Genomic DNA, 24281 nt, shown 5'->3' with positions numbered 1-24281 from the left:
GGTGCAGGGAGAAACCCAAGGGATCTGGAGACACTCGGGGCACTGGGGTGAGGGGGAGAGGAGCACAGGGAGTGCCTCCTCTGTCCTCCCACTGCAGGGGCCAGGACCTGGCTCCAAGCCTGCTGCCACCAGGGGCATTTTGGGGTTTTTGGATGAGGAATTGGTTCACACAGCACCAGGTGCCTGTGCCAGGGACACAGCACACACCAAATGCCCCTGCACTCACCTGGGCACCAGCCTGGCCATGGCACAGGGAGGAGAGCACCTGGCAGGAGGCACCAGGGCTGGGGATGTCACACACTGGGGACAGGAGCACAGAACTGGGGCCTCTCCCCCAGAGAGGAGGGGATCAGCAGCCCAAGTGAGGGGCACCTGCAGCAAACAGGAGGGGCTGGAACTGGGACAGCTGGGATGTGCAGGAGGGGAACTGTGAGCTCTGGAATGGGGGGTGCTGTGGGCAGGGGCTGGGCTGTGCCCCCCTGCCCCTCTGCACAGCAGCCTGGCATGCACTGGCAACATCAGCAATGCTGCTGGGGAGGTGCAGGGGCAGGGCAGCCTGTGCTGCTTCAGCCTGGGCTCCAAAGCAAAGTAAGGGGAGGAACTGGGTGGGAAAAATCACCAAAGGCCAGGCTGATGTAGCTCTGCTCCACTCACATCCCAGAAAATTAAACACCCTTCCCATGCAAGAGATTCTGTACAGACTGACCCAGAGCACGAGTGGCACTGCCAGAATCTCAGCCTAACTGCAAACAGAGCAAACAGCACAAAAAAAAAAACAAAAAAAAAACAATTCCTTAGCTCAGAGGCCTCTGAGCCATCTAAATCTTATGTTTGAACATACCTTGGGTTTTACTCATAGAAATATCTAAAAAATGCCTTTTTTTCCCTTTTGGTGACCTGGAAACCAGAAGATGCCCCTTTGTTGTTGCCTCAGGCCAGTCTGTGGCTCTCCCAGCAGAAGGAAGGGTGAGGAGGAGGAATTTGGGCACACAAGCACATACAACATTGGCAGAACACAGAGGGGTCAGGCTGTGCTTCAAAGGGACAGGCAGGAGCTTTTTTCCCCCAAATACATTGAGCAGCACTTGCCCATTAACAAATAAGTGACCAGAGAGCTGCAGAAGCTGGAGGTTCCCCCAGGGCTGCTCCGGACTCGGTTTCACTTTACACTTTGTCCCCGAGGCCGTGGTGTGGGGGAATCATCAGAGCAGAGGGAGGAGCAGCCCGGGCTGTTCTCAGCACTCACACCCCATTGTTTGCAGATGGAAGTGACAGCTCAGGTCATTTTCAGCCCATCGAAGCCACAGAACTTCCACCTCTTCTCCAGGCTGGCGCCCACCCCGCTGAGCTCCTGGCGGAAAGTGTTCTGCAGCCGTGTCATCAGGACCTCCACCTCAGCCGTGCAGATCTGGGGCACAGAGAGCTCTGAGACACAGCCAGGGAAACCCTCTGCTGGTAATTCAAACCCCAGAGGGGCAGGGCTGGAGCTCAGGCTGTCCCTGAGCTCCTGGCACAGCAGGAGCTGTGTCCAACAAGCCCAGAGCCACTGGGATGCTGCACTGAGGAGGAGCCTGAGCTGAGCCCAAGTCCTGCCCAGCCACGCTCAGGGCTGCAGGCAGCCTTTCACAGGCTCTTTTCAGGCTCTTTCCCAGCTCCAAACCAGCTCAGGATCTGTTTTTGTGCTCTCTGCTGGCTTTCCTGGTGAGAATGACAGGGAACAGACTCCCCTTCCTCTCCTGTTCAACAAGTCAGGCTGCACCCAAGCACTACCCCTCCTCCTGCCTCAACTCAGGCCCAAAGATCTACTCAGGGTTCAAAATAACATCCCAAATTTCTAACCTGAGGTCCTGCAGGAGTGAAGGAGGAGGCAGAGAGCTCAGAAGGAGCACAGAGGGAATAGCCCAGGTGTGAGTGAACACGGGGCCAGGTTAAAGCCCAGCTCAGGTTAAGGGCTGGGCTCTGCACAGGGGGTCCCAAGCAGGAGCTTCCAGGAGCCCTTCTCTGCACTGGGGACAGCAAAGAGGAACTTCCAGAAGGCAGCTGGATGCTGTGATGGCAGTTTTATAACCAAAATAAAGGCAGCTGGTGGCCCCACAGACAAATTCCAAGCTGGAATGGGGAGATAAAATTCTTAACTCTGTCTTTATAAGGCTGGAGTGAGCCAGGCCAAGGAGCCATGTTTTCTGAGGAAAGGGCAAATTAAACACTCAGTTATAAACACAAGCAGCTGGAGAAGTTCCCATCCCAAGACAGGATTCCCATGCCTGTGGGGCCTCCCAGAGTGCCTGGGGCTCTTTAAGGAAGACAGCTGGAGACCAGGATGGAGGAGAATGGGATGGAATTGCTTCCTCCATGCAGCAGCTTTGCACAGCAGCACTCCCACTGACTGCCACAAGGAGCAAAAAGCCAGTGGCAGCACCTGAGGATGTGCTGAGTGTGCAGACCCCAAAGCTGGGCTGCTCTGGGCAGCCTGGACAGTGGAAATGTCCCTGCCCTACACAGGGCATGGAACTGGCTGGGCTTTGAGGCCCCTCCCAACACAAATCACTCAAGAACTCACCCCATCCCTCATCCCCTCCCAGCAGAATGCTGCAGGGAGCAGAGCCCAGCCCCAGCTGGCCCCCAGCCTGTCCCACACCCACCTTGCTGTCCAGGCGCTGCAGGTAGGAGCAGATGTACTCAATGCTGGCTCCAAAGGGATGCACGTGCAGAAAGGTGGAAATGATCCCTGGGGAAAGAACAGCACCAAGGCCACTGATGAGACAAGAGCCAGCTGGGGCAGCAGCCCTGTGTCCCTGCAGGCAGCCAAGGGGGCAGCAGGTCACAGCCCGAGCCCAGCAAAGCTCCAGGGCTCCTGGCATGAGCAGAGGTGGGCAGGAGCAGTGCCAGGTCCCCCAGCCCAGGTCTCTGGCACCAGCACTGAGCCAGGACTCACCAACCAGGAGAACTTCCCGCTCAGATTTCACAGGGCTGTTGCTCAAGCTCTTCTCCACTGGGCATTCCTTCTCCTGGCTGCAGGCACAAACCCTGGATGTGCTGCTCTCCTGCAAAACAAACCCACAGGGCACGTTCAGACAAGCTGGCACAGCAGGCCCTGCCCTGGGCAGGCTCCACACAGCCTGCAGGGGCTTCCCTGCATTTCTCAGTCCCTGCACCCATCTCTGTATCTGCTGCTTGTTTCCCAAAATGCTCCCAGCAAAGCACAGCTGTGTCCCTGGTGCTGGGTGTGACCCACCAAGTGAGATGAAAAGGTCACAAAGCTGAGCAGAGCCACCCTGCACCAGCCCTGCTCCCTGGCTGACATCTTTGTGCCTTGCTTTGAACAGCAAAATACAAACCAGACTGTGGCCATGACTTGGAGGTTTGTTTTCCAAATGCCCAAACTGACACAAATGGGATCAACCAATGCCATGGGGCTGCACAGGGCTCAGGATCTGACTGTCCCCAGCCTGAGTTTGTGGCACTGAATTAAAACAGAATTTGGCATCATTTATTACACCTGATATAAACCAAACAATGCAAGGATGGTGGCTGCACTAAAAGCAGAACTTGCTGTTATTCCCTGGTTTTATGTGGAATTCCAGTGGCCTGGGAGCTGTGGGCAGCTATAATTGGGAACAGCTTCCAGTGAGCAGTGGGATGGGCTGGAGGGAGGCCAGTGACCAAGATAGAACTGAATGGTCCCCTGGGTTTGCTCAAATTCTTACAGCAGAGCAGTTCTCAGCTCACAGGGCTGAGCTCCCACATTGAACTCCAGAGGAGAAAGAGGAGCTCTGCCCTGTGGAAGGTGATGCAGGGAGTGCAGCCCAGAGCCTGCCTTCTGCAGATCCCAGGATCATGGGCTGGGCTGGAGGGACCTCAAAGCCCCCCCTGTTCTGGGGACACCTTCCACTACCCCAGAGCAGCAGCTCTTGGACTTACATTCCCTTGGCAGTCAGCCACATCTCCCTCCTTGTCCTCTTCATCTGCCATGCTCTGCTATATATGGGCAAAGAAAGGAGAGATTACTGGTGACAATCTGTTATTTTTGTTTTGAAGCTCCTGCTCTGATGAGTACTGGAATACACAAAACCATTTTTAGTTAGCAGAAACTAGACTATTAGTTGCATTATCTTCCCCAGCTCATGGCACAAAAAAGTGGGACTGAAGATGGAAAATGAGACAAAGCCAGTATCTGGGTTTATCAAGGGGAAGTGCTGCCTCATCCTCCTTGTGAAATTGTGTCTGTGTGGAGTCATGGCCTGATCCAAATCAAATCAGAGTGGATCAACCTGAGAAGCAGCACTATGGATTTCAAAAACAAAATTATTAAACATTCACAAAAACTGCCAGTTCCAAAGTGTTTCATGGAGGGCAGATCAAAACATTCTCCTAAACCACAGTTATGAATACCACTGATAGTCTGATAACTGAGACCTTTTTTTTTTATCTTTTAAAAGCTCAGGCTGCAGAAAGACCCATTCCAGCTGTGATGCCACTGTTCAGTGACAGTCCTATTTTATTTTACAGCTGCTGAGATTGTCTCACAGGCACATGAAGCAACTGCAGCTCCATTCCTGACTGACCTCCTGCAATTTAACAGGGAATTTTTCCTCATTTTCCAGGGACAACTGCTCCAAAGCAGGGCTGGGCATTCTCACCAGGAGTTCTTCAGCACAAAACCCAAGGATTGCACAAGGAAGACCTGCATGGCACATACCTGCTCCTTCAGGTTTTCTAGTAATGTTTCTATTTTCAGTTTGTCTTCTTTCACTTTTTCCAACTCAGCTTCTCTCTTTTTGTACTCCTCTTGGACTTTCAAAAGATGCTGGAAGAGAAAAGATAAACTCTTAAGCTGCCTTCCACCATAACATTTAGAAGGTCTTTTCCATGAAGACCAGACAGACCACATGCAGAACTGTTACAAGATGAATTAGAAAAGAGAAGCACAGTGTGCCTTAGAAACACCTTTGCCTATTGGCACAGAAAAAAGCCCAGTTGTGCAAACATGGGGCAGCAATTCCATCCCCAAGGGATGGGATTTCCCACTTCCTTCCTCAGCTGGCTCTGGACAGACTTGGCACTTTGGAAGTCACAGTAAGAGCACACCAGGAATCCATTGACTATGGATTGCTTCATCAGCTCACACATAATCCCTGCTACCAATATTTGCTTTTAGCAACACTGGACACATCAAAGCTGCTCCCCCTGCCGGTCCGGATCCTGCTACAACCCCCAGTATTCTCCCACGTGTTCCTGCACTGGAAAATCCCAGGCCCACCTTCTGCATGCCCTGCAGGGCCTGCTGGAGGAGCTTCATCTGCTGCTCCTTGGTGGTGTCCTCGTCCCTGGAGGCCTTGCCCTGCTCCTGCTTGAGCAGCTCCACCTCGTTGCGGTAAGCGTCCAGCTGCCAGCGCAGGCTGTCGTTCTCCTCCTTCAGAGCCTCCAGCTGGGCCACCAGCGCTGGGGACAGCACAGCCACTCACACACAGCCAGCTCACCCCTGGCTGCCTCCCCACCCTCCCAGGGCTCAGCAGCTCGGGTTACATCCCCAAGGAATGGTGCAGCAGCTCCAGGGAGAGCTGGGGAGGGACCGGACAAAGGACGGAGGGACAGGACACAGGGAATGGCCTCCCAGTGCCACAAAGAAACCACTGAAGAGAGTGTCCAGAGGGATTCTACCTGACTCTTCTGTTTCCTTCATCTCTGATGGATCTGCTATTTCCTCATCAGACATTTCCATCTCCTCCTCCCTCCGGATGCCCATCAGCTCGTCGTTGTGGATGTTTCGGATCTCCTGGGGTTCACAAAGCACAGGGGGTTTCAGTGCTGAGCAACAGCTTGGCTGGATGAGAGTTCCTGAAATGCAGGTCTAAAACACAGCTCCAGGACATGACTTCAAAACTGGCACAGGTTATTAGATCAAGGGCAATACCCAGCTCAAGTCACTCTGGGATTACTGACTCTTCCATCTCCCTTCTGCTCTCGGGATGAGGCAGCTCAGCCTTGCTGTGCAAACCATGGAGAACTGGAGTCAGCCCTAATCCTCTGGAGCCAAAAGTCCCAAGCTGAGCTGGGACAGAGCAAACCAAGCTACAGCTGCACCCCTGCATGTACAGGGACCTCCTCAAGGTGACCCCAAAAGGCTGAGAGACCCTTTAGCCAGCATCTGGTATCTACAATGAGGTAAGAGGCATTTTAAATTACACCTAGAGATGTACCATGCAGCAGCATTTCTATAAATACAGAAGTGTCTGCCAAAATCTGCACCAAGAAGCTGCATCCTGTGGCTCCCACCTTCCTTTAAGAGCAGACCCTAAGCTGGGGGAGAGCAGCAGCTGAAGTGCTCCTGGAAGAGGCCTCACCAGTGGCCTCACAGCCTCTTCCCACTGGAGAACTTACCTTGGAACAAAAGCCAGCTCCAACTGGAGAGAGAGCTCCCACCCCAGCCACAGGCAGCCTTGGGAAGGGCAGGGAACAACAGGAGCACTGGGCTCAGAGGGAATCTCAACCTGACTACACAATCCATGGAGGTCACAGGCCAGGACACCCCAATCCATGGGATAACACCCCAATCCATGGGGATCACAGACCTGGACACCCCAACCCATGGGGATAACACCCCAATCCATGGGGATCACAGGCCTGGACACCCCAATCCATGGGATAACACCCCAATCCATGGGGATCACAGACCTGGACACCCCAATCCATGGGATAACACCCCAATCCATGGAGGTCACAGGCCAGGACACCCCAGTCCATGGGATAACACCCCAATCCATGGGGATCACAGGTCTGGACACCCCAGTCCATGGGATAACCCCAATCCATAGGGATCCCTGGCCTGTGCTGATCACAGATCAGCTTTGCCAAGATTCTCTCTGGAGGTTAAATAACCTTAACTCCTGCCTTTGCTGGGATAGACTTGCTGCCCAAGTTTGCAGTGAGGAACTCAATACCCCAGACAAACCCAGAACCACAGGAAGATTTACACTGGGGTAAGGAATGAGAGCCAAAAGGACCAGGACAGGGTGGAGCAGTGGGATCAAACTCCTGAGACTCAGCAAGGCTCAGTGCCAGCCCCAGAGTGGCAGCTGGCAGCAGGGATCTCATCACAGCCCAGCACAGACATCCCCCACCCATCACTCTCCAATGGGCACCTTTCTTTACCTTGCTTCCTCATTTCTGACATCCTGCCTGACTCCCTCAGCTGAATTTATCACATCTTACTGGACTAAGAACTGCTCTTCCTCCTGCAGTGGGAGTGACAAGCCTTCTTCCACCAGCTCCTTCCTGATCACCACACATTTTACCATGTCACTTCATGGATAAATACACAAATGTGACAACATCCTCCCTCAAGCTTTCCAGGCTGTTCCACCTCCAGGTGGAAATATCACATTAAAATGTGACGAAAGATTCTGATGACACTTGGAGTTTGTTGTTGGTTTAACACCTCCCTAGAAATCCTTTTTGCTTTAATATTAAAATCAGCAGAAAAATCAACATTTATTATAATTATCATGACTATTATTGTGCACAGCTTCCATCAGCAGACAGGTGTGGCTGCATTGCTGCTGGTGACACAAATACCAAGAGAAAATGGATTACCTGTAGCACAAGAGCCTCCTGAGTGATCCCCACCTCCCACTGTGAAGGAAGGCGCCGTTATCCACGTGCAAACTCAACATCAACATCCTGACAAGCAAGAGCTGGAGGGTCTGACACAAGAAAAGATTACCAACCTCTGCTTGTTTGCACCACACGCTGATGTTCTTACGCTGAGCTTTCGTGAAATGGTCCCAAGCCTTTTGTTTGGAGGCAGAATGGTACACGGCCACTATCTGCTCGACTGGAGTGGCAAATCAGCAGCAAACAGGCCCAGATAGCATCCAGAGAGGGCAGACAAGAGGAGTAAAGGAGTAAAAAAGTGCAATCAGGCAGGTGGTTTGGCTCCCCTTTTCTCCTAACACTGCACTGTGCTGAGGCTACGCTCAGGGAAGGGGCTCAGGGTCTGCAAAGAGCCCCGTGGGTGTCACCAGGCCACTGCCTCAACAGAGCAACGACCAGCTGGGAAAAAGGCAGCACAGGTGCTGAAAAATATCCAAATAGGCTGTGTGAGGCTGGCTGGAGTGGGAGTTCAGAGGGGCAGGACTCACCTCTGACATGGGGTGATGAGCTACAACATTTGGGCTGTGTGAGCTACAGCAACAGCACCAGGCTCAAAGCAAAGGCACCAGCCAGCAGCTTTTCTTGCTCCTGGGATTTATTCCTTCTGCTCCTCTAGAAAATTCAGAGGATTTGGAACACACAAAGTGCTTCTCCTTGGCTGAGAGCTCACCCACAGCACAAAGCACATCCACTTGATTTTTTTTCTATGCTTGTGATGCAGTACCCATAATACTCACAAAATAAACACATCTCCCTGCTCCTCAGACTATCCTAAGAGTGGCTGAGCTATCAGTCCTGGCTTTAGTTCCACACTAGCCTCTATTGCTACTTACTCTGCAGTGCTCACTGTATGTCCCTCTGGACCGTGTGCCCGTTGTTTTTACCATCAACAGAATTCAAAAAGAAAGAACAATTTGAAAAATCAAGTAACAGCTAAAATTACTAGATACAAAACCAAAAGTTCAGAATGTTCAAAAGTTAGGCAAGGGGCTCAAAGAGAATTAGCACAATTGTGGAGAAGGTACTTGTAAAGAAGTAAAAATTTTCAGATTTACTACGGCAAGGATGTGTAAGAGGCAATGAAGGGACTGAGGAACTGTTACAAATCACATCCTGGAATTAATACAGTCCATGCCTCTTCCTTGGTTTCCTGGCTGTATAAAGTGCTGGGGTTTGAAAGGCCCAGGGTCTGCAGCAGGCTGTTGGCAGCACTCTGCTGCTCCTACCTTTGGCGACCAAATCCTGCACACTTCGCTGAGGCAGCAGATTCCCAGCAACTTACCTTGGCTGTGCACAGGAGGGGTTCAAAAGATGGCAGAACTAATAACATGGCAATTAAGAGGAAACAAATCCAGAATTCATCCTCTCCTCCCTCAAGATGTGGACTCTTACTCCAGTAAAAAGGACCACAAGGGGTTTTTGCCAGGTTAGTGCCACGTTTCACAGAAGCAATCACCACTCCTTTTCCCAGAGCCCTTTCAGTGGGACCCCTCCAGACTCTGGACATTAAGAGCCTTCCCTACACCAGCCAACCAACATCCAGCGTGGAGACACTACTCACACTGCACCAGGATCCCTGAGAGAGCCAGCTTGAACTTCTCCTTGGCCTCTTCCATCTCCTTCTCGTGAGCTGCCTTCTCGTTGACCAGCCTGCGGATGTGGCTGTTGGCCGACTGGATCATGGAGTAGAAGTTGTTGGCAGTTCTCCTGTTCACCTCCCCACGTTCTATCCAGGTCAGCAAGGTCTGGATGGCTTCTGAGAACTTGGTGTCATCTGCAGCAGGAAAGGACAACTTTACACCACAGCTCTGGGCAGTGTTCAGGTCCTTTCCCTGCTCCTCCAAAGGTCAGTGTCCTTCAGGGGACTCATCACAACTCCTGGAGGCAGGGAAGGATCTGAACACGTGGCTGTGTAAAAGGAGGCAAGTCCAGCACCAAGATGATGGAACAAATCACCTGCTGAGGTGCAGCAAGAGAAGGAACAAGCACTAGAAACTCACTGAAAAACTTCACATCTACTCAGATGGACCCTTCTGTGAAAGGAAATTACCTCCAGCTCCAAAATCATCAGGTCACACATGAATCTCAGGCTTCCAAGAAAGTTTTACATTAGTCCTTTCAACCTTAACCAAAATAATCTGGAAGAAACTTGTACCCCATTCAGAGATTTTCTCCCTAAATTTACCCTAAACCAGGACACCCCTGAAGAACACTCATGGCTGAGGGAGCTGGGGTTGTTCAGCCTGGGGAAAAGGAGCTCAGGGGTGACCTTATCACTCTACAACTCCCTGAAAGGAGGTTGTGCTCAGCTGGGGTTGGTTTCTCCAGGCAGCACTGACAGAATGAGAGGACAGTGGTGCAAGTTGAATCAAGAGAAAATCAGGTTGGATATCAGGGAAAAGTTTTTAATGGAAAGAATGGTAAAGTACTGAAATGGTGGAGTCACCATCCCTGGATGTGTTTAAATAAAGACTGGATGTGTCACTCAGTGCCATGGTCTAGTGAGGTGTTAGGACATGGCTTGGACTCAATGATCCTGAAGCTCTCTTCCAACCTGCACTTCTGTGAATCCTGTGAACCCAGAGCTCTGCCTGCCCACCTGTAAGAGTCAGTCTGAAGTTTCTCTGATCTGCCCCACGACCATCATCAGAGACTGAGACCCAGGACCCACCACTCACCCTGACCTGAGCTCTGGCCTGGCCCAGGTGGATGCTTACCCAGGACTGTCTGTGCCTGGTGCTTGCCCAGGGCTGTCTCCCCACCTTTTGGCCAGAGGCCACTGGCTTTGGAAAAGGACTATAAAAAGTGACTTTCCTAAAGAGACTCTAAGATCCCTTTCTCCCAATGGATTGAAGATGTGTCCATTGTCAGACGACCACGAGGACACATCCTGTCTGTTGGTAGCTACATCCCATCCTTTCTCTTTCTCTCCCCTATTTAATTCATTTCCTTTACCTCTCTCTCTCACTTCTATCACTGAATTGTTTTCATGCCATAAACTGCATTGCTGCTTGCTGCTGAACAAAATCTGACTCTCTGCTTTTTGTCTTTCGCACCCTGGGCTCGAACGAACCATCCCATCATGACCCCTGCTGGGGTTGAACGGATGGTGACACCAACCCCTGTCACCTCTGAGCTTCTCGGCCACCAGGCATCACCCCTGTCACCTCTGAGCTCCTCAGCCACCAGGCATCCCCCCAGTTACCTTGGAGCTTCTCGGCCACCAGGCATCACCCCTGTCACCTCTGAGCTTCTGTGCCACCAGGCATCACCCCTGTCACCTCTGAGCTTCTGAGCCACCAGACATCACCCCTGTCACCTCTGAGCTTCTGTGCCACCAGGCATCACCCCTGTCACCTCTGAGCTTCTGTGCCACCAGACATCACCCCTGTCACCTCTGAGCTCCTCAGCCACCAGGCATCACCCCTGTCACCTCTGAGCTCCTCAGCCACCAGGCATCCCCCCTGTCACCTTTGAGCTTCTCGGCCACCAGACATCACCCCCTGTCACCTCTGAGCTTCTGTGCCACCAGGCATCACCCCTGTCACCTCTGAGCTTCTGTGCCACCAGACATCACCCCTGTCACCTCTGAGCTCCTCAGCCACCAGGCATCACCCCTGTCACCTCTGAGCTCCTCAGCCACCAGGCACCCCCCCAGTCACCTTTGAGCTTCTCGGCCACCAGGCATCCCCCCTGTCACCTTTGAGCTTCTCGGCCACCAGGCTGCCCTCGTGGTCGGAGTAGTGCACGACGGGGGGCGGCGAGGGCGGCCGGAAGCGCTCCTCGGCCAGGCGGCGCCGGTGGCGCTCCTCGCGCGCCAGCATGCGCTGCTTGCACTCCCACTCGTACAGGTCGTCCCTGGCCTGCGCAAAGTCCACGTGCAGCCGGCCCGTGTCCTTCTTGTCCGTGCTGGAGCCCAGGCGGATGCGGTACCCTGCGGGACACGGGGAGGGTTACCTGGGGTTCATGTGAAGGGAGCATGGAGGGCTCGGCTCTGATGGGAACAGGGAAAAATCTGCTAAGGAAGGGCACCAGGTAAATGAAACCCCACTAGGCAAGGGCAGCAGGTAAATGAAACCCCACTAGGCAAGGGCAGCAGGTAAATGAAACCCCACCAAGCCACACCAACCAGCCAAATCAAACCCCACTGAGGCAAACTAAGCCACTAAATAAAGCCCCACTTAAGGTAAGCCAACTAGCCAAACAAAACCCCACTAAGTCAAGCTCACCAGCCAAATAAAACCCACTAAGTCAAGCTCACCAGCCAAATAAAACCCACTAAGCCAAGCCCACCAGCCAAACAAAACCCCACTAAGCCAAGCCCACCAGCCAAGTAAGTCCACACCATCAGTCAGCAAACCAGGAGTAAATGTCCATTATTTTAGGCATTATCTACAGAATCAGCTGGACACTTGTCCATGTAAGATGGAAACAGACTCTGCAGCTCAGCCCAATGTTTTGTAAACGTTCTCAGGTGACCAAGCATCGCTGCCTTTCCTCTCAGGAGCTGGTTTCACTCAGTTAAGCAGAAATGCAATGGCAGCAGAAGGCAAACTGACACAGCACCAGAGAAACCTGCCCCCACCCCACTGCTCTGCCTACAAATGCAAGACTGAAAGCTGCCCTCTGAGCCAAGCACACCCACCAGACAGGTAGAGGGCCTTGTCCACCATGAACTCCTCGGCGAAGCGGATGTGGCAGAAGTTCTTCTTGCTCTTGCGGATGGCGATGACCTCCCCGCACTGCTCAAACACCTCCATGATGATCTGCTCCGTGCCATTCTCTGGCAGCCCCCCCACAAACACTGTCTTGCACCCTGGGGGCCTCTCTCTCGTGGCTGGAGGGGGGAGATCTGAGGAGAGAAGCACAGCAGGTCAGGTTTTGGGTTGACCACACCACCCTGGATTCTCCAAACACACACTCACATTTATGGGCTGGATCCACAGCACTGCTGAGGTGCTGCATAAAAATATTCACCAGCAAATTCATTTGGGAGTCTGGAGCCCTCCAAACACCCTCCTGAGTGCAGGAGGTTCACTGAGCTGCTGCCAAAGAACAGAAGCAGCACCAGGAGCTCCCAACTTGTATCGTGGAAGGTGCTACAAAATCACAGCTTAAAAAATTGCCCTAATATAAACAACACATAAAAAATATACCCAGGGGATTCTCTGTGCTGCAACTGCACACACTCTAGATTTGTGTGCTTGAGCTACACCTCACTACACATGAGAATCAAACCATAAAGATTTCAAATAGTCAGTGACTGGAATGGCCTCTCCCCCAGTCCTTATCAACCCAGCAGCTGAAATGGCCACTTGTGGACATGGCAAACACTCAGTGACAAGAACACGCTTTTCCTGCTGCTCTGCCACCCCCTGGGCAGCAGTGAGTGCCAGGAATGGCCCTTTCCCCACACACCTGGGGTTGACATGGACACAGACACAGGCACAAGCAGCCACTCACGTGGGTTGGGAGGGAACAGAGTGCAGCTCTTGCAGTGGATGATCTCCTTCACGGCCGGCATGTCCGGAGGGATGGGAGGGGGGACAATCCCCAGCCCTGGCATCATGGGGTTGATGGGAGGGATTCCAGTCATCATCCCAAGAGCAGGGTCAAAATCTAAATGGGGCAGAGAGTAAGGGAGTCACTTGGGGGCAGAGTCATACAGTGACTGTGTGACACAAACAGGGAACGCTCCCACACGTGCCTGTGAAAACCAGAGACATTGCCAACATCAAACTTCAGATCTGTGCCCTTCAAATAATGTTTTACAACTACTTCATTGCCACAGTCTTAAAATAAATTGCTTCCTTCTCTCCTCTATAGACACTGGTTCCCATCTAATGTCCAACCATTCCCAGAGAGTTTCTCCACAAAAAGAAACCTGTGACATAAAAGAACAGTGGAAAAGCTGACCCAGTTTGGTTTATTAAGCAGTTCAGCAGCACAGAGAGCTGTGACACAGGCCTAAGGGCATCAGGAAGGATTTGTGCATGGAAAAGTTGTCAGGCAATGGAAGGAGTGGAGTCCCCATGCCTGGAGGTGTCCAAGGAATGTCTGGATGTGGCAATCACAGCTCTGGGCTGACAAGGTGGGGATCAAACACAGGTTGGACTCAGTGATCCTGGAGGTCTTTTCCAACCTAAATGGTTCCAGGATTTAGGGCATCATCTCACCAAGCAGACAAGTGCAGCAACTCCAGCAGCTCGGAACCTGCCATTTCCTCAGTATTTTGAAACAGCCACAGCACAAACCGGGATCTGAGGCCAATCCTCTGCCACCAATTGGTGGTTTTGGAGAAAGGGACAAGAAACATTCCAGTTCCAACTGTGAAACACAATTGTAGGAGTACATGGGAATTGTATCCTTGTCCAAGAGATAGGCTTGTGTTGATTTTTCCTTCATGGAAGAATGTCAGCAGGAGAATGGCACAGAAACACCAACACCACAGCAAAGCCAAATGTGAAACAAGGCCTTGTGAGAGCAGAGAACACTCTGTGTTACTGCTGAGAGAGCTGGGCTGCTCAAACTGGAGAGGAGAAGGTTGTGCTGTCTGCCAGCACAGACATTCCCTCCCAAGGTGAGCAGGCAGGTCTCATGGCAGGGAGAGCAAAGCAGCAAAGCACTTTGCAGTCAGTTCCACTCAGGACTTTGATGCCCAGCATCCTGCACTGCTGGGAAATCAGGCACAGCTCAGCTCTGCTCCTGCAGGAGCTCCTTCATCCAGTACAAGATGACTCAGCCATGCACATGTACTTCACACTGCTCATTTCTGGAGCACAATCCTCCATTAATTCCTGCCATATCCATATGCTGCTTTCCTCTTCATCTTCCTCCCATCCTTCCTTCCCAGCCACTCCAGTTCAGTTTAGAGTGACATGTTCCTGGATATCTTTATTTTCCTGACCTCTGTGTGGCACCCTCCTCTTCCTCCTGCTCCACTGCAGGATCCCTGGGGGTACCCCACAATAACTATTACCTTCAGTCACTGCAGTAACTATTAGAATTGCCCACAGTAACTATTACCTTCAGTAACTATTAGAATTGCCCACAGTAACTATTACCTTCAGTAACTATTAGAATTGCCCAGAGTAACTATTACCTTCAGTAACTATTAGAATTGCCCACAGTAACTATTACCTTCAGTAACTATTATAACTGCCCACAGTAACTTCTTGCATTAACAAACACTATTCCCCTGCCCTCTCAGCTCAGGTCTCTAAAGAAATCCCTTGCAGCAGGAAGGCAGCTCAGGCACAGCCCAGGTGCCCGTGCTGGTGTGCCCAGGCCAGGGGCAGCTCACCAGGCAGGAGGGGCTGTCCTGTCATGCCCATGGGAGCCATGCCCAGGTTGTTCATGGCCGTGGCCCAGGCGCTGGGGTCGGACATTGGCAATCCCATCGGAATGGACTCCAGGCTCAGATTTCTGCCACCATCTGTGGAGAGCAACAGAAAAGTGATTAAGGGCTTAGAGCAGATCTCAGCTCTGCACAGACAGGCTCTGCAGTGTCAGCACCCCACACCAGAGCTAAACTCACCCTCAGGGAAGAGCCAGCAAGAAGAAAGCCAAGCAGTGCTGTGGCTCTGAAGCAGCTGGGAGCTGGCAAACACCTCAAAGCTCCTCAGTCATGGTTCACCCACTGCAATCAACAGCCCTAAGGGGCCTTGAGGGAGCACTGATTAAAGGAAAGGGGATGCTGACTCCTCACAAGAGATTTAGGACACATCCAGCAGGCACCAAGTGTCAGACTGCACTGAACTGAAGGAGCTGTCCCAGCAGGATCCTCCCAGGGCCATGGGAAGTGCTCTGCCAGCTCATCAAAACCAGGATTTCTAACTCTTCAGGGGAACAGCTGGCCCTTCTCTCCAGCCAGCAGCATTTCCCCCTCTCTTTCTGCAGCTGGGGGCTTTGCACATCCCCTTCCTCCTGCCTCAGGTGCAGCCTCATCCTTCCCCCTGCAGCTGGAACCTGCCCAGGGAGGTTCCTGGCTCATTCCCACAGACTGCTGCACAAGCAGGTGCCACATTTCCCAGTCACTGCTGGGATTGCAGCTCTCAGGCACATCTAACCTGCAAAGGTTATTATTCTGTGCTCTCTTTTTTCCCAATCCTCTGTGAGAAACCCTGAAGCTGGCATCTAGGAAGTTTTCCTTGATCTGACATTACAACATCACACAGTTCATTGAACACCTTGTTTTTATGACATTATGTTAAATGTGAATGTCTCCAGTCACTCAGCCTGAGCTGCCTTATCCTGCTTTTAATGATGGTCATGATTTTAATCTTGAGATTCTGTTCAATTAGGAAAATAAATCTGCTGGGACAAGTATAGAGAATGACAGAAAGGACATAAATACTATCCTGCCATGGCAGGGACACCTCCCACTGTCCCAGGGTGCCCCAATCCCAATGTCCAACCTGGCCTGGGACACTTCCAGGGATCCAGGGGCAGCCACAGCTGCTCTGGGCACCTGTGCCAGCCCTGCCCACCCTCCAGGTACCAGCTCACCTGGGGAAATGCTGCTCCTCTTCCTCTTCCCCGGGTCACTGCCATCCTCAGCTGGGCTGTCCAGCCCCAGGGACTCAGTGCTGGCAGGGTCAAAGGACAGGTGGTTTAAACCTGAAAGAGAAAAGCCTTGACTTAATCTGGTTTGTGATGCTGCTGGATCACTGCAGTGAGAGGAATGCCCAGTTCTGGAAGCAGCAGCACTCCAGGCCCTGAAGGAATCCTGACTCCTGGCCCCAGCTCTGCCTGATCTGAATGTTACACAATCAAATCTTACTCACCAGCACCAATTCCACCACCCACACAAATCAAACAGCCTCCAGTGTAAGCCAGGGCTGCATCTTCCCTGGCTGGAGCAGCATCTCCAGCCTGGAAACTCAAAGCATTTTTCCCCATTTCTTCAGCCCAGGAATACACTGTTAAAATTTTCACCAGCTGAGAATTCACCTGGGGTGATTTACTACCAAAAAACAAGGCACATCTGAGAACACCTTCAGAATGAGAAGATGCTGCTGGAGTTTTTGTTCAAGGAGTCTGACACACAGCTGCTCCTGGCAGCAGCCATGGGTGGGGCTCTGGGATGCACATCCCAAAAAGGGAGCTCCAGACCCCCCACTGCACCCTCCTGTCAGGGAGCTGTGGAGAGCAGCTCCATGAGCCTCCTTCAGTCCAGGCTGTCTCCTCCTGTCACAGTCAGCACTTGCAGGGATGTAAGACTGAAGGAGCATTGAAAAATCAAGCTTGATTTATCTGGGCTCAGCAAATTCACCCTGAACAGCCAATACAGGGAAAAAAATAGAAAAAAAACCCCAAACAAATCTTTTTTTGTGGACCCATATAAAGTGATAAAAATAACCACATTTCTGAACTGCTCTGTGCTCTCAGGGGAATCAGCAGAACTACAAGAGCAATAATGACAATTATCCCATCCCAGGGCACTGATGGGCTGAGGCATTTGTACCAAACTTCCTCCAGACCCTCTGCAGTGCTGTGATTTCTGTTCCACAGGATCCCACTTCCAGGAACTTAACAAACAAGGCTGCTGGGTCTGGCTGTAAATAGCCCAGTGGGCACAGGGAGCCTGGAGGGCTCCTGTCAGAGCCACTGAAAGGTGAGAACCCAAGAAGCAGCCAAAAAACCAGGGACCATTCAGCTGGCAACAACAATAGTCACGGCCGGCCATGCAGGAGGCCCACAATGCTGTGGTGTAAATATCCCAAAGTCAAAATATCATGGGGGTCATGAGGGCTCAGGAAAACAAATCTGAATGCAGCAGGTTAAAAATAGAGAGGAGACAGCAGGAGAATGGAAAAGGAGCAGCTCTAAGCTGACTTTGGTGTCATTCATGTGACAGAAAAGGCAAAATTGAACTTGAACAAGGGTTTTCTACACTTGGGAGTGGGGAAGGATGGAGAGAAGCAGCAGGACAGCTGGACACTGCTGTCAGCAGGATGGACAGACACCCTGCTGTGGCTGGAGACAATGCTGGGCACACAGCTGGCACTGAGCAGCACCTGAGTGCCAGGGGACACTGCTCCAGACACTCACTCCAAGCATTTCCAGCCCCAGCTCGAGCTGGGATGCTCCAATGTCCCAGTGTGTCCCCAGGGCCAGCTGACAGCCTGACAGCAGCCAGAAACAGCAGCCAGCAGCTGGAAAGCTCTGGGTGAAGCACCTGTGGGACCTGGAGCAGGAGCCTTGTCCTCAGGGCTCCCCAAAACAGCACCAGCTACCACCCACCAGAGCCTGACAGCAAACACAGAGCAGGAAACCCCCTGGGAAAGCTTTGCTCCCACTTCAGCAGGACGGAGAAAGAGCAGAGGGCAGGATGGAAAGTGGGCCATGGAAGCTGTAAGAAAGGTTGCTTGCTGCTCTCTAGCAGCAGTTTGCTCCAAAAATTAAAACAAGCCAGAGAAAGGATTCCCAACACACTCTGGAGTAAGAAACCCCTCATTGTGTCAGATTTGCCACCCTACACATGGACACCAGCTAACTTTCAGACCTGCCTGCCTCCCCTGTCACCTCAGAGAGCAGCCAGAGCTGCAGCCACACCCCACTGGGTACAGAGAATGGGCTCAGCAGGAAGCTGAAGCTGCAGAAAATCCTCTCTCCTGGGCCCTGAGCAGGATAAAAGCTGACAGGCTCAGCCAGCAGGCACAAACAGGAGCATCCTCTGTCCTTTGTGCCAAGCAGAACCAGGTGTCCTTGGCCACTCCAAGCTGCTCTGCTCAGGAGGGAAGGAACCAGCACAGCAGCAAACCACAGGGGTTTGCTGAGAATTCCTGTACTGAGCCAGCCTGGAAAGGCCAAAATCAGATTTCTGCATTTGCTGGGAAATGCCACACAGAAGGTGAGGGGGGAGGAGAAAATCTGGGTTTCCAGCAAGTGTCAGAGCTGGTGTCAGCACTTCCAGAGCCAGGTACCAGTGTGCCCTCCATCCCCCTGCTCCCATCTCCAGGGATTTTCAGAGCAGCCCACCTTTAGGAATGAGACATGAGGCACTGCCATAATGCAGTGACTAAACATTTAAAAATAAAAACTCGGGCTAGAAGATTCCTCAGCAGAAAAACAGATCAGGGAAAGAAGGGGGGATGCTGAAAGATGAGCAGAAGGTGACTCTGAGCAAAGCCTCTCCCACAGCACAGCAGGTCCCTGTGGGTGGATTTCCCCTCTGGAAACAGATGCCTGATGGGCAGAGTGCAGCTCCCCACTGGCCTGAGCAGCAGTGACACTGCACACCCCACACACCAGGCTGGGATCACTCCAGCTCCCTGCTGGGCACAGCTTCAGCAAGGGGCTGGGGACAGAGCAAAGATCTCAATGTTCCAGACATCAATCAAGGCAAGGATCCATCCTGCCAGACACAGGACTTGCTTTCCCAATCCTGCTAACACAGCTGGGCCATTTGCCTTAATGACCAGGGGAAAATAAACCCCAAAAAAGTCCCTGGGGTGAACTGAAAAACCTGTTTTAAAATCACTCCCATTAGCAAGAGCTGGAAACTCTGGAAACCACAACCAAAACATGGGATTGTGCAACACTCCTGGGACCACAGGGCTGCCCCCTCAGGGTTTGGGCTCCCTGCTGGGCTCAGGTGGCACAAGCCTCACTCTGCCCAGGCACTGCAACAGCTTTCCTGCCACCCAACCAGTTAACAAACAGCAGGAACATAAACCTGTGCCCAAAACTAAATGACAATTATTAGCAGGTACTCTGTCACACATCTAAAAGCCTTTCTGTGACCCACTCAAAGCCTGTGCAGGCTGGTGCTTGTATGGCTGTGATTTGGGGTGTCCTGGAATCCTCTCAGCTACCAGGGGTGCCCCTGGTCCCTGTGAAACCTTCAGGTGAGATTTTGGGGTCCCCTGGGCTCCTCTGAACACATATTAGACTTCTCTTACTGAGCATCAGGGGAACTCCAGAAATGGGCTGACACAGGCTCTACTATAAATATGGATTTACCTTTTGCCAACATTGGCAAACACAGGCAATAAGCAGGGCTCAGTCTGAGCAGGCTGCCTGTGTTTTTGGGAATAAACTGGATTCTGGGATACCCTGTGCCATTGATCACACAGTGCTGCTTTTAAGCCCTCAAGAAATGAACTTGATTAGACACCAAAGTACATCTGCAGCAATTGATTAGAACACAAGAGAAGACACCAGCAGGGAAGGGAGAGCAGGGGGACACCAAAGCTTTGAAGTTACATTTTGATCCCAACCATTTCCTTTTGGAAACCAATTCCCAGGTTCAAAAACTACTGCTGGTAGTAGTTCACATTCCTCTGCCACACTCCTGGTTTAATTATCACTGATAGAGCTTCCCAAGCATCAGCCTGAGCCAGGAGCTGGCCAGGCACAACTCTGCCAGTGACTCCTGTCAGCTGCAGATAATCCTGCAGGGAGCCCCAGACCCCCCCGTGTTACCTGTGAACTGCAGGAGGAACATGGCAAGGTGCTCATCACAAGACAGGAGCTCAGCCAGCTCTCCCACTGCTCCCAGCTTGCCTTTGGGTCTGAAAATCCCAGTGCCAGGCTGAGCTGCCTCGCCCAGCTCCCAGCACAAGAGCAAAGCTGGCAGCCAGTGGCAGCAGAACTGCCCCAGGGCAGGCAGGACAGCCCAGGCTGGGAGCCCAGGCTGGCACCCTGCAGCCCCACGTGTCCCCATCCATCTCCTGTCACTGACACCACAGGCAGGTTCCAGGATGCAGGGGAAGGAGGCAGATGAGCAGGTGGGGAGGCAATTAACAGCCAGAGCATCTGAATTTGCCAGGGATTTCATCCATCACTGCTCTAAGCACTGGCACACAGCTCCATAAACCCTGTTTGCATGCCTGAGATTAGTGGCCTTTGCACTGCAAGATTAATTCCTGGTAATCCTGGATGGGAAGAGGCACACTGCTTGCTTTCCTTCCTTCTGCTTGTATTTGAAAGAAATATATTAATTTCAGGCAGCTAATTATTCGAGCAGGGCTGTATAAAACCAAGGGACACAAAGAGCCCCTTGTCCTTTGTGCCCAAGTATGCAGCAGTCAGCAACCCCAGTCAGGGACACCAACCTGCAGAGTTTCCACACAAATACAGCCCCAGCAGCAAAAACAGGGGGATTTGACAAGTCCTGTATGAGCTGTGCTCTTCACTCCATGCTGTAACCCAAACCAAAGGGAAAACTCCTTAGCAGCATGTGTGTGCACAAATGTGTCACCAGCAGTGACCTAACACAGCCCTCAGTGCCTGCCAACAGCAGAACCTGCCATGCCCACCATGCCAAACCATTAAATATTCCATGGAATGCTTTCAGGATGCTCACAAGGCTCTGCCAAACCACCCTCCCTCTGCACACACATCCAGGAATTCTGAGCCTGGCATTTCCAGGGGGTGCAGGGCAGGCAGCTCAGTCCCATCCCTTTCTGTCCTTCCAGACTCCCCAGCATTCCTGGAGGGCAGCATCCAGCAAATGCCACCCCAGAACAACACTCAGCAGCTCCTATTTCCAGAAATATATTTTTGAAAAGCTAGAAGAACAAAGCTGATGGGTAAACAGATGCAGGACTAACTACACAAAGCTACTGGGGAAGAAAGAAAAAAAGAGGTGGGAAAAAAAAAAGAGGACACAAAGAAAAGTAGAGCCAGCAGTCAGGATCATCAGAAAATCCCAGGGCACAAGCTTGGACTGATGGGCAAGAGGAAAGGCAGCAGCAGTGTGAGGAAGTGCTGGCTGAGAGTGGAGCAGCTGGACAGGATGGACATGCTGGAACTGCAATAATGTCAGCAGAAAAGTTGGGGATTAAGGGAGAAATCTCACACCATCTTTGGAAGGTATACAGAATACCCCTGCAGCAACACCTGATCTTTGAGTGACTCGGTGATTGAGCCTCATCCCTGCCACCAGCTCCAAGCTCATGACCTTAAACTCAGAAACCTGACCTCAGCTCCCACACAGCTTTCAACAGCTCAGCTCAGGGCCTTTTTAATTAGATCCTCAAAATTCCTCAAATAAGCCTTGAAGAAACAGAGCAGCCAACCCCTTGGCTTCCAGCACAGGGAGGAGTATGGCTGGAGTGAGAGGAGCACAAGTGGGAGGGACAAACTCCTACCCCAGGTCACCTCCATGCTGTCCCACCATCCCACAGCTCTGCTGCAACTTTCTGCAGGAAAACATGGAAAAATGCAATGGCTAATTGATGTAGCTGCAGGGGAGGCAAGGATGGTGCAAACTAACAAGGAGTGTACCCATGGATTAATGTTTGTGTAACAAACACGGGGCACTAAAGAACAAAAACTGACATCACTGGGAACAGCACACAGCACCAAAACAGGAGGAAAATAAGAGTAAGAGGCACATAAACGAGAGAAGCTCGATGTAAATGCTGAAGGAACCAAATAAATGCATGCATGTGCCTGTATGAGTTCCAGCCCAGGGCTGTGGGCACCAGCACGAGCCCCAAAGCTCCCTGTGGGACCCAGCCCAGCCCCCTGAGAGCCTGGGGAGCAGCACAGCCAGGGAGAGCTGCACTTCACCCCTTCTGCCACCTGCTCACTTATGGGCCACCAGAGTGATTCATTTATGTGCAGCAGGTTTCTCCTTGTGCCCCTCTCACAGGATCGAGAGAGACCTTGGAGACCATCCAGCACCACAAAAACACATCCCCAAGTGCCCCCTGAACACTTTCAGGGACAGTGCCTCCCCCCCGAGCAATGCATTCCAAGGCTCTGGTAGGGAAAGGATAGTTACTAATTCCTAACCTGATAGTTACTAATTCCTAACCTGATAGTTACTGATTCCTGACCTGATAGTTACTAATTCCTAACCTGATAGTTACTAATTCCTAACCTGACTGTCACTAATTCCTAACCTGTCACTAATTCCTAACCTGACTGTCACTAATTCCTAACCTGATAGTTACTAATTCCTAACCTGACTGTCACTAATTCCTAACCTGACTGTCACTAACCCCTAACCTGGGCCCTCCCTGGCCATTCCCTCTCACCTTGAGCAGACACGACGTGGCCAAGGGCCGGACCCACGGCTGTTCCTGCTGTCAGGGGGTTCTGCAGAGCCCCCTTTTCCCCAGCTGCTCCCCCTGGACACTCTCTATCTTTCCTGGTGTAATTTTAAAGTTACTTTTTAAGAGATTTTAGCGACCACTGAACCCAACCCGCGGCGCAGACGCTTCCCATATACAATAAGCCTTCCCACAGCCTCCGCACACCCGCACGGACCGGGAGTCCCGCCGGCCTTCCCCACACCCCGCTTCCCACGGGGCTCTTCGGGCCCTCACAAAACTCCGCGGCTGGGAGGAGGCCGATCCTGCCCGGCGAGCCCCGCTGCGGCCGGGGAGCGGCCCGGAGAGGAACGGAGAGCGGGGCGGCCCCTCAGCACGGCCGGGCCCCGGGACGGGAGCGCTGCGGCCCGGGCCGCCGCTCGGCCTCTCGCTGCGGGGCTCCGGGGCAGGGCGAGGCCGGGGCGGCCGCGCTCCCCGCAGTGGGACCCGCGATGTTCGGACCCGGGACGTTCGGGCCCGACACGTTCGATCGCCGCTCCCCCCGCGCCCCGCACTCACCGCCCGGCCCGGCCCGGCCCGGCCCGGCCGCTCCCGCACGCGCCGCCGCTTCCGCCGCACGCCCCGCCCCGCCCCGCGCGCCCACGCCGCGCTCGCCCATTGGCTGCCGCCCGGGGCAAGGGGCGGGGCCAGAGCTGCGCGCGCACAGTGACGGGCACGTGACGGCGCACGGCAGGGCGGGAGCGCGCGGGAGGGACCGGGAACCACCCCCGGAACCGGGACCAACCCACCGGGACCGGGACCAACCCCCGGGACCGGGAACCACCCCTGGAACCGGGACCAACCCACCGGGACCGGGACCAACCCACCGGGACCGGGAACCACCCCCGGAACCGGGACCAACCTCCGGGACCGGGACCGGGACCGGGACCAACCCACCGGGACCAGGAACCACCCCCGGAACCGGGACCAACCTCCGGGACCGAGACCAACCCCCGGGACCGGGACCCACCCCCGGAACCGGGACCAACCCACCGGGACCGGGACCCACCCCCGGAACCGGGACCAACCCACCGGGACCGGGACCAACCCCCGGGACCGGGAACCAGCCCCGGGACCGGGACCAACCCACCGCGACCGGGAACCACCCCAGGGACCGGGACCAACCCCCGGGACCAGGAACCACCCCCGGAACCGGGACCAACACACCGGGACCGGGAACCACCCCTCTGGGAGCGGGAACTAACCCTCGGAACCGGGAACCACCCCCGGAACCGGGAGCCACCCCTCTGGGACCGGGAACCACCCCCGGAACCGGGACCAACCCACCGGGACCGGGAACCATCCCCGGGAGCGGGACCAACACACCGGGACCGGGAACTAACCCTCGGGACCGGCCACATCCCCAGTACCGGGACCAACACACTGGGACCGGGAACCACCCCTCTGGAACCGGGAACTAACCCTCGGAACCGGGAACCACCCCCGGGACCGGCCACACCCCCAGTACCGGGACCAACCCTTGGGACTGGGACTAACCCCCGGGATCGGGACCATCCCACCGGGACCGCCCACACCCAACGAAGCAGAGTCCAGGCGGGCACCAAAGGCGTTTGTTTATTC

General features: G+C 53.3%; 1 protein-coding gene across 3 annotated transcripts; it reads right to left on the bottom strand.

Moving 5' to 3' along the window:
* Positions 1-790: 790 nt before the first annotated feature.
* Positions 791-24169, bottom strand: ENOX2 (ecto-NOX disulfide-thiol exchanger 2). 3 transcript variants are annotated; one of them, XM_056491157.1, is made up of 15 exons: positions 24123-24169; positions 16162-16272; positions 14957-15088; positions 13117-13272; positions 12299-12505; positions 11354-11587; positions 9215-9427; positions 7728-7834; positions 5662-5776; positions 5261-5442; positions 4700-4807; positions 3922-3978; positions 2936-3044; positions 2643-2728; positions 791-1408 (listed from the first exon to the last, which is right to left on the bottom strand). In XM_056491157.1, exons 3-15 carry the CDS (start codon positions 15051-15053, stop codon positions 1277-1279), a joined length of 1803 nt encoding a protein of 600 aa, XP_056347132.1. In that variant the 5' UTR covers positions 15054-15088; positions 16162-16272; positions 24123-24169; the 3' UTR covers positions 791-1276. The 3 variants fall into 3 exon arrangements, with proteins under 3 accessions (XP_056347132.1, XP_056347133.1, XP_056347131.1); XM_056491158.1 differs by lacking the exon at positions 24123-24169 and adding an exon at positions 24044-24075; XM_056491156.1 differs by lacking the exon at positions 24123-24169 and adding an exon at positions 23220-23302.
* Positions 24170-24281: the final 112 nt, after the last annotated feature.

The sequence above is a fragment of the Oenanthe melanoleuca genome, chromosome 4A (genome assembly GCF_029582105.1).
Source record: "Oenanthe melanoleuca isolate GR-GAL-2019-014 chromosome 4A, OMel1.0, whole genome shotgun sequence".
NCBI classification, from domain to species: Eukaryota; Metazoa; Chordata; class Aves; order Passeriformes; family Muscicapidae; genus Oenanthe; species Oenanthe melanoleuca.
This window is presented reverse-complemented; position numbering and strand designations above follow the sequence as displayed.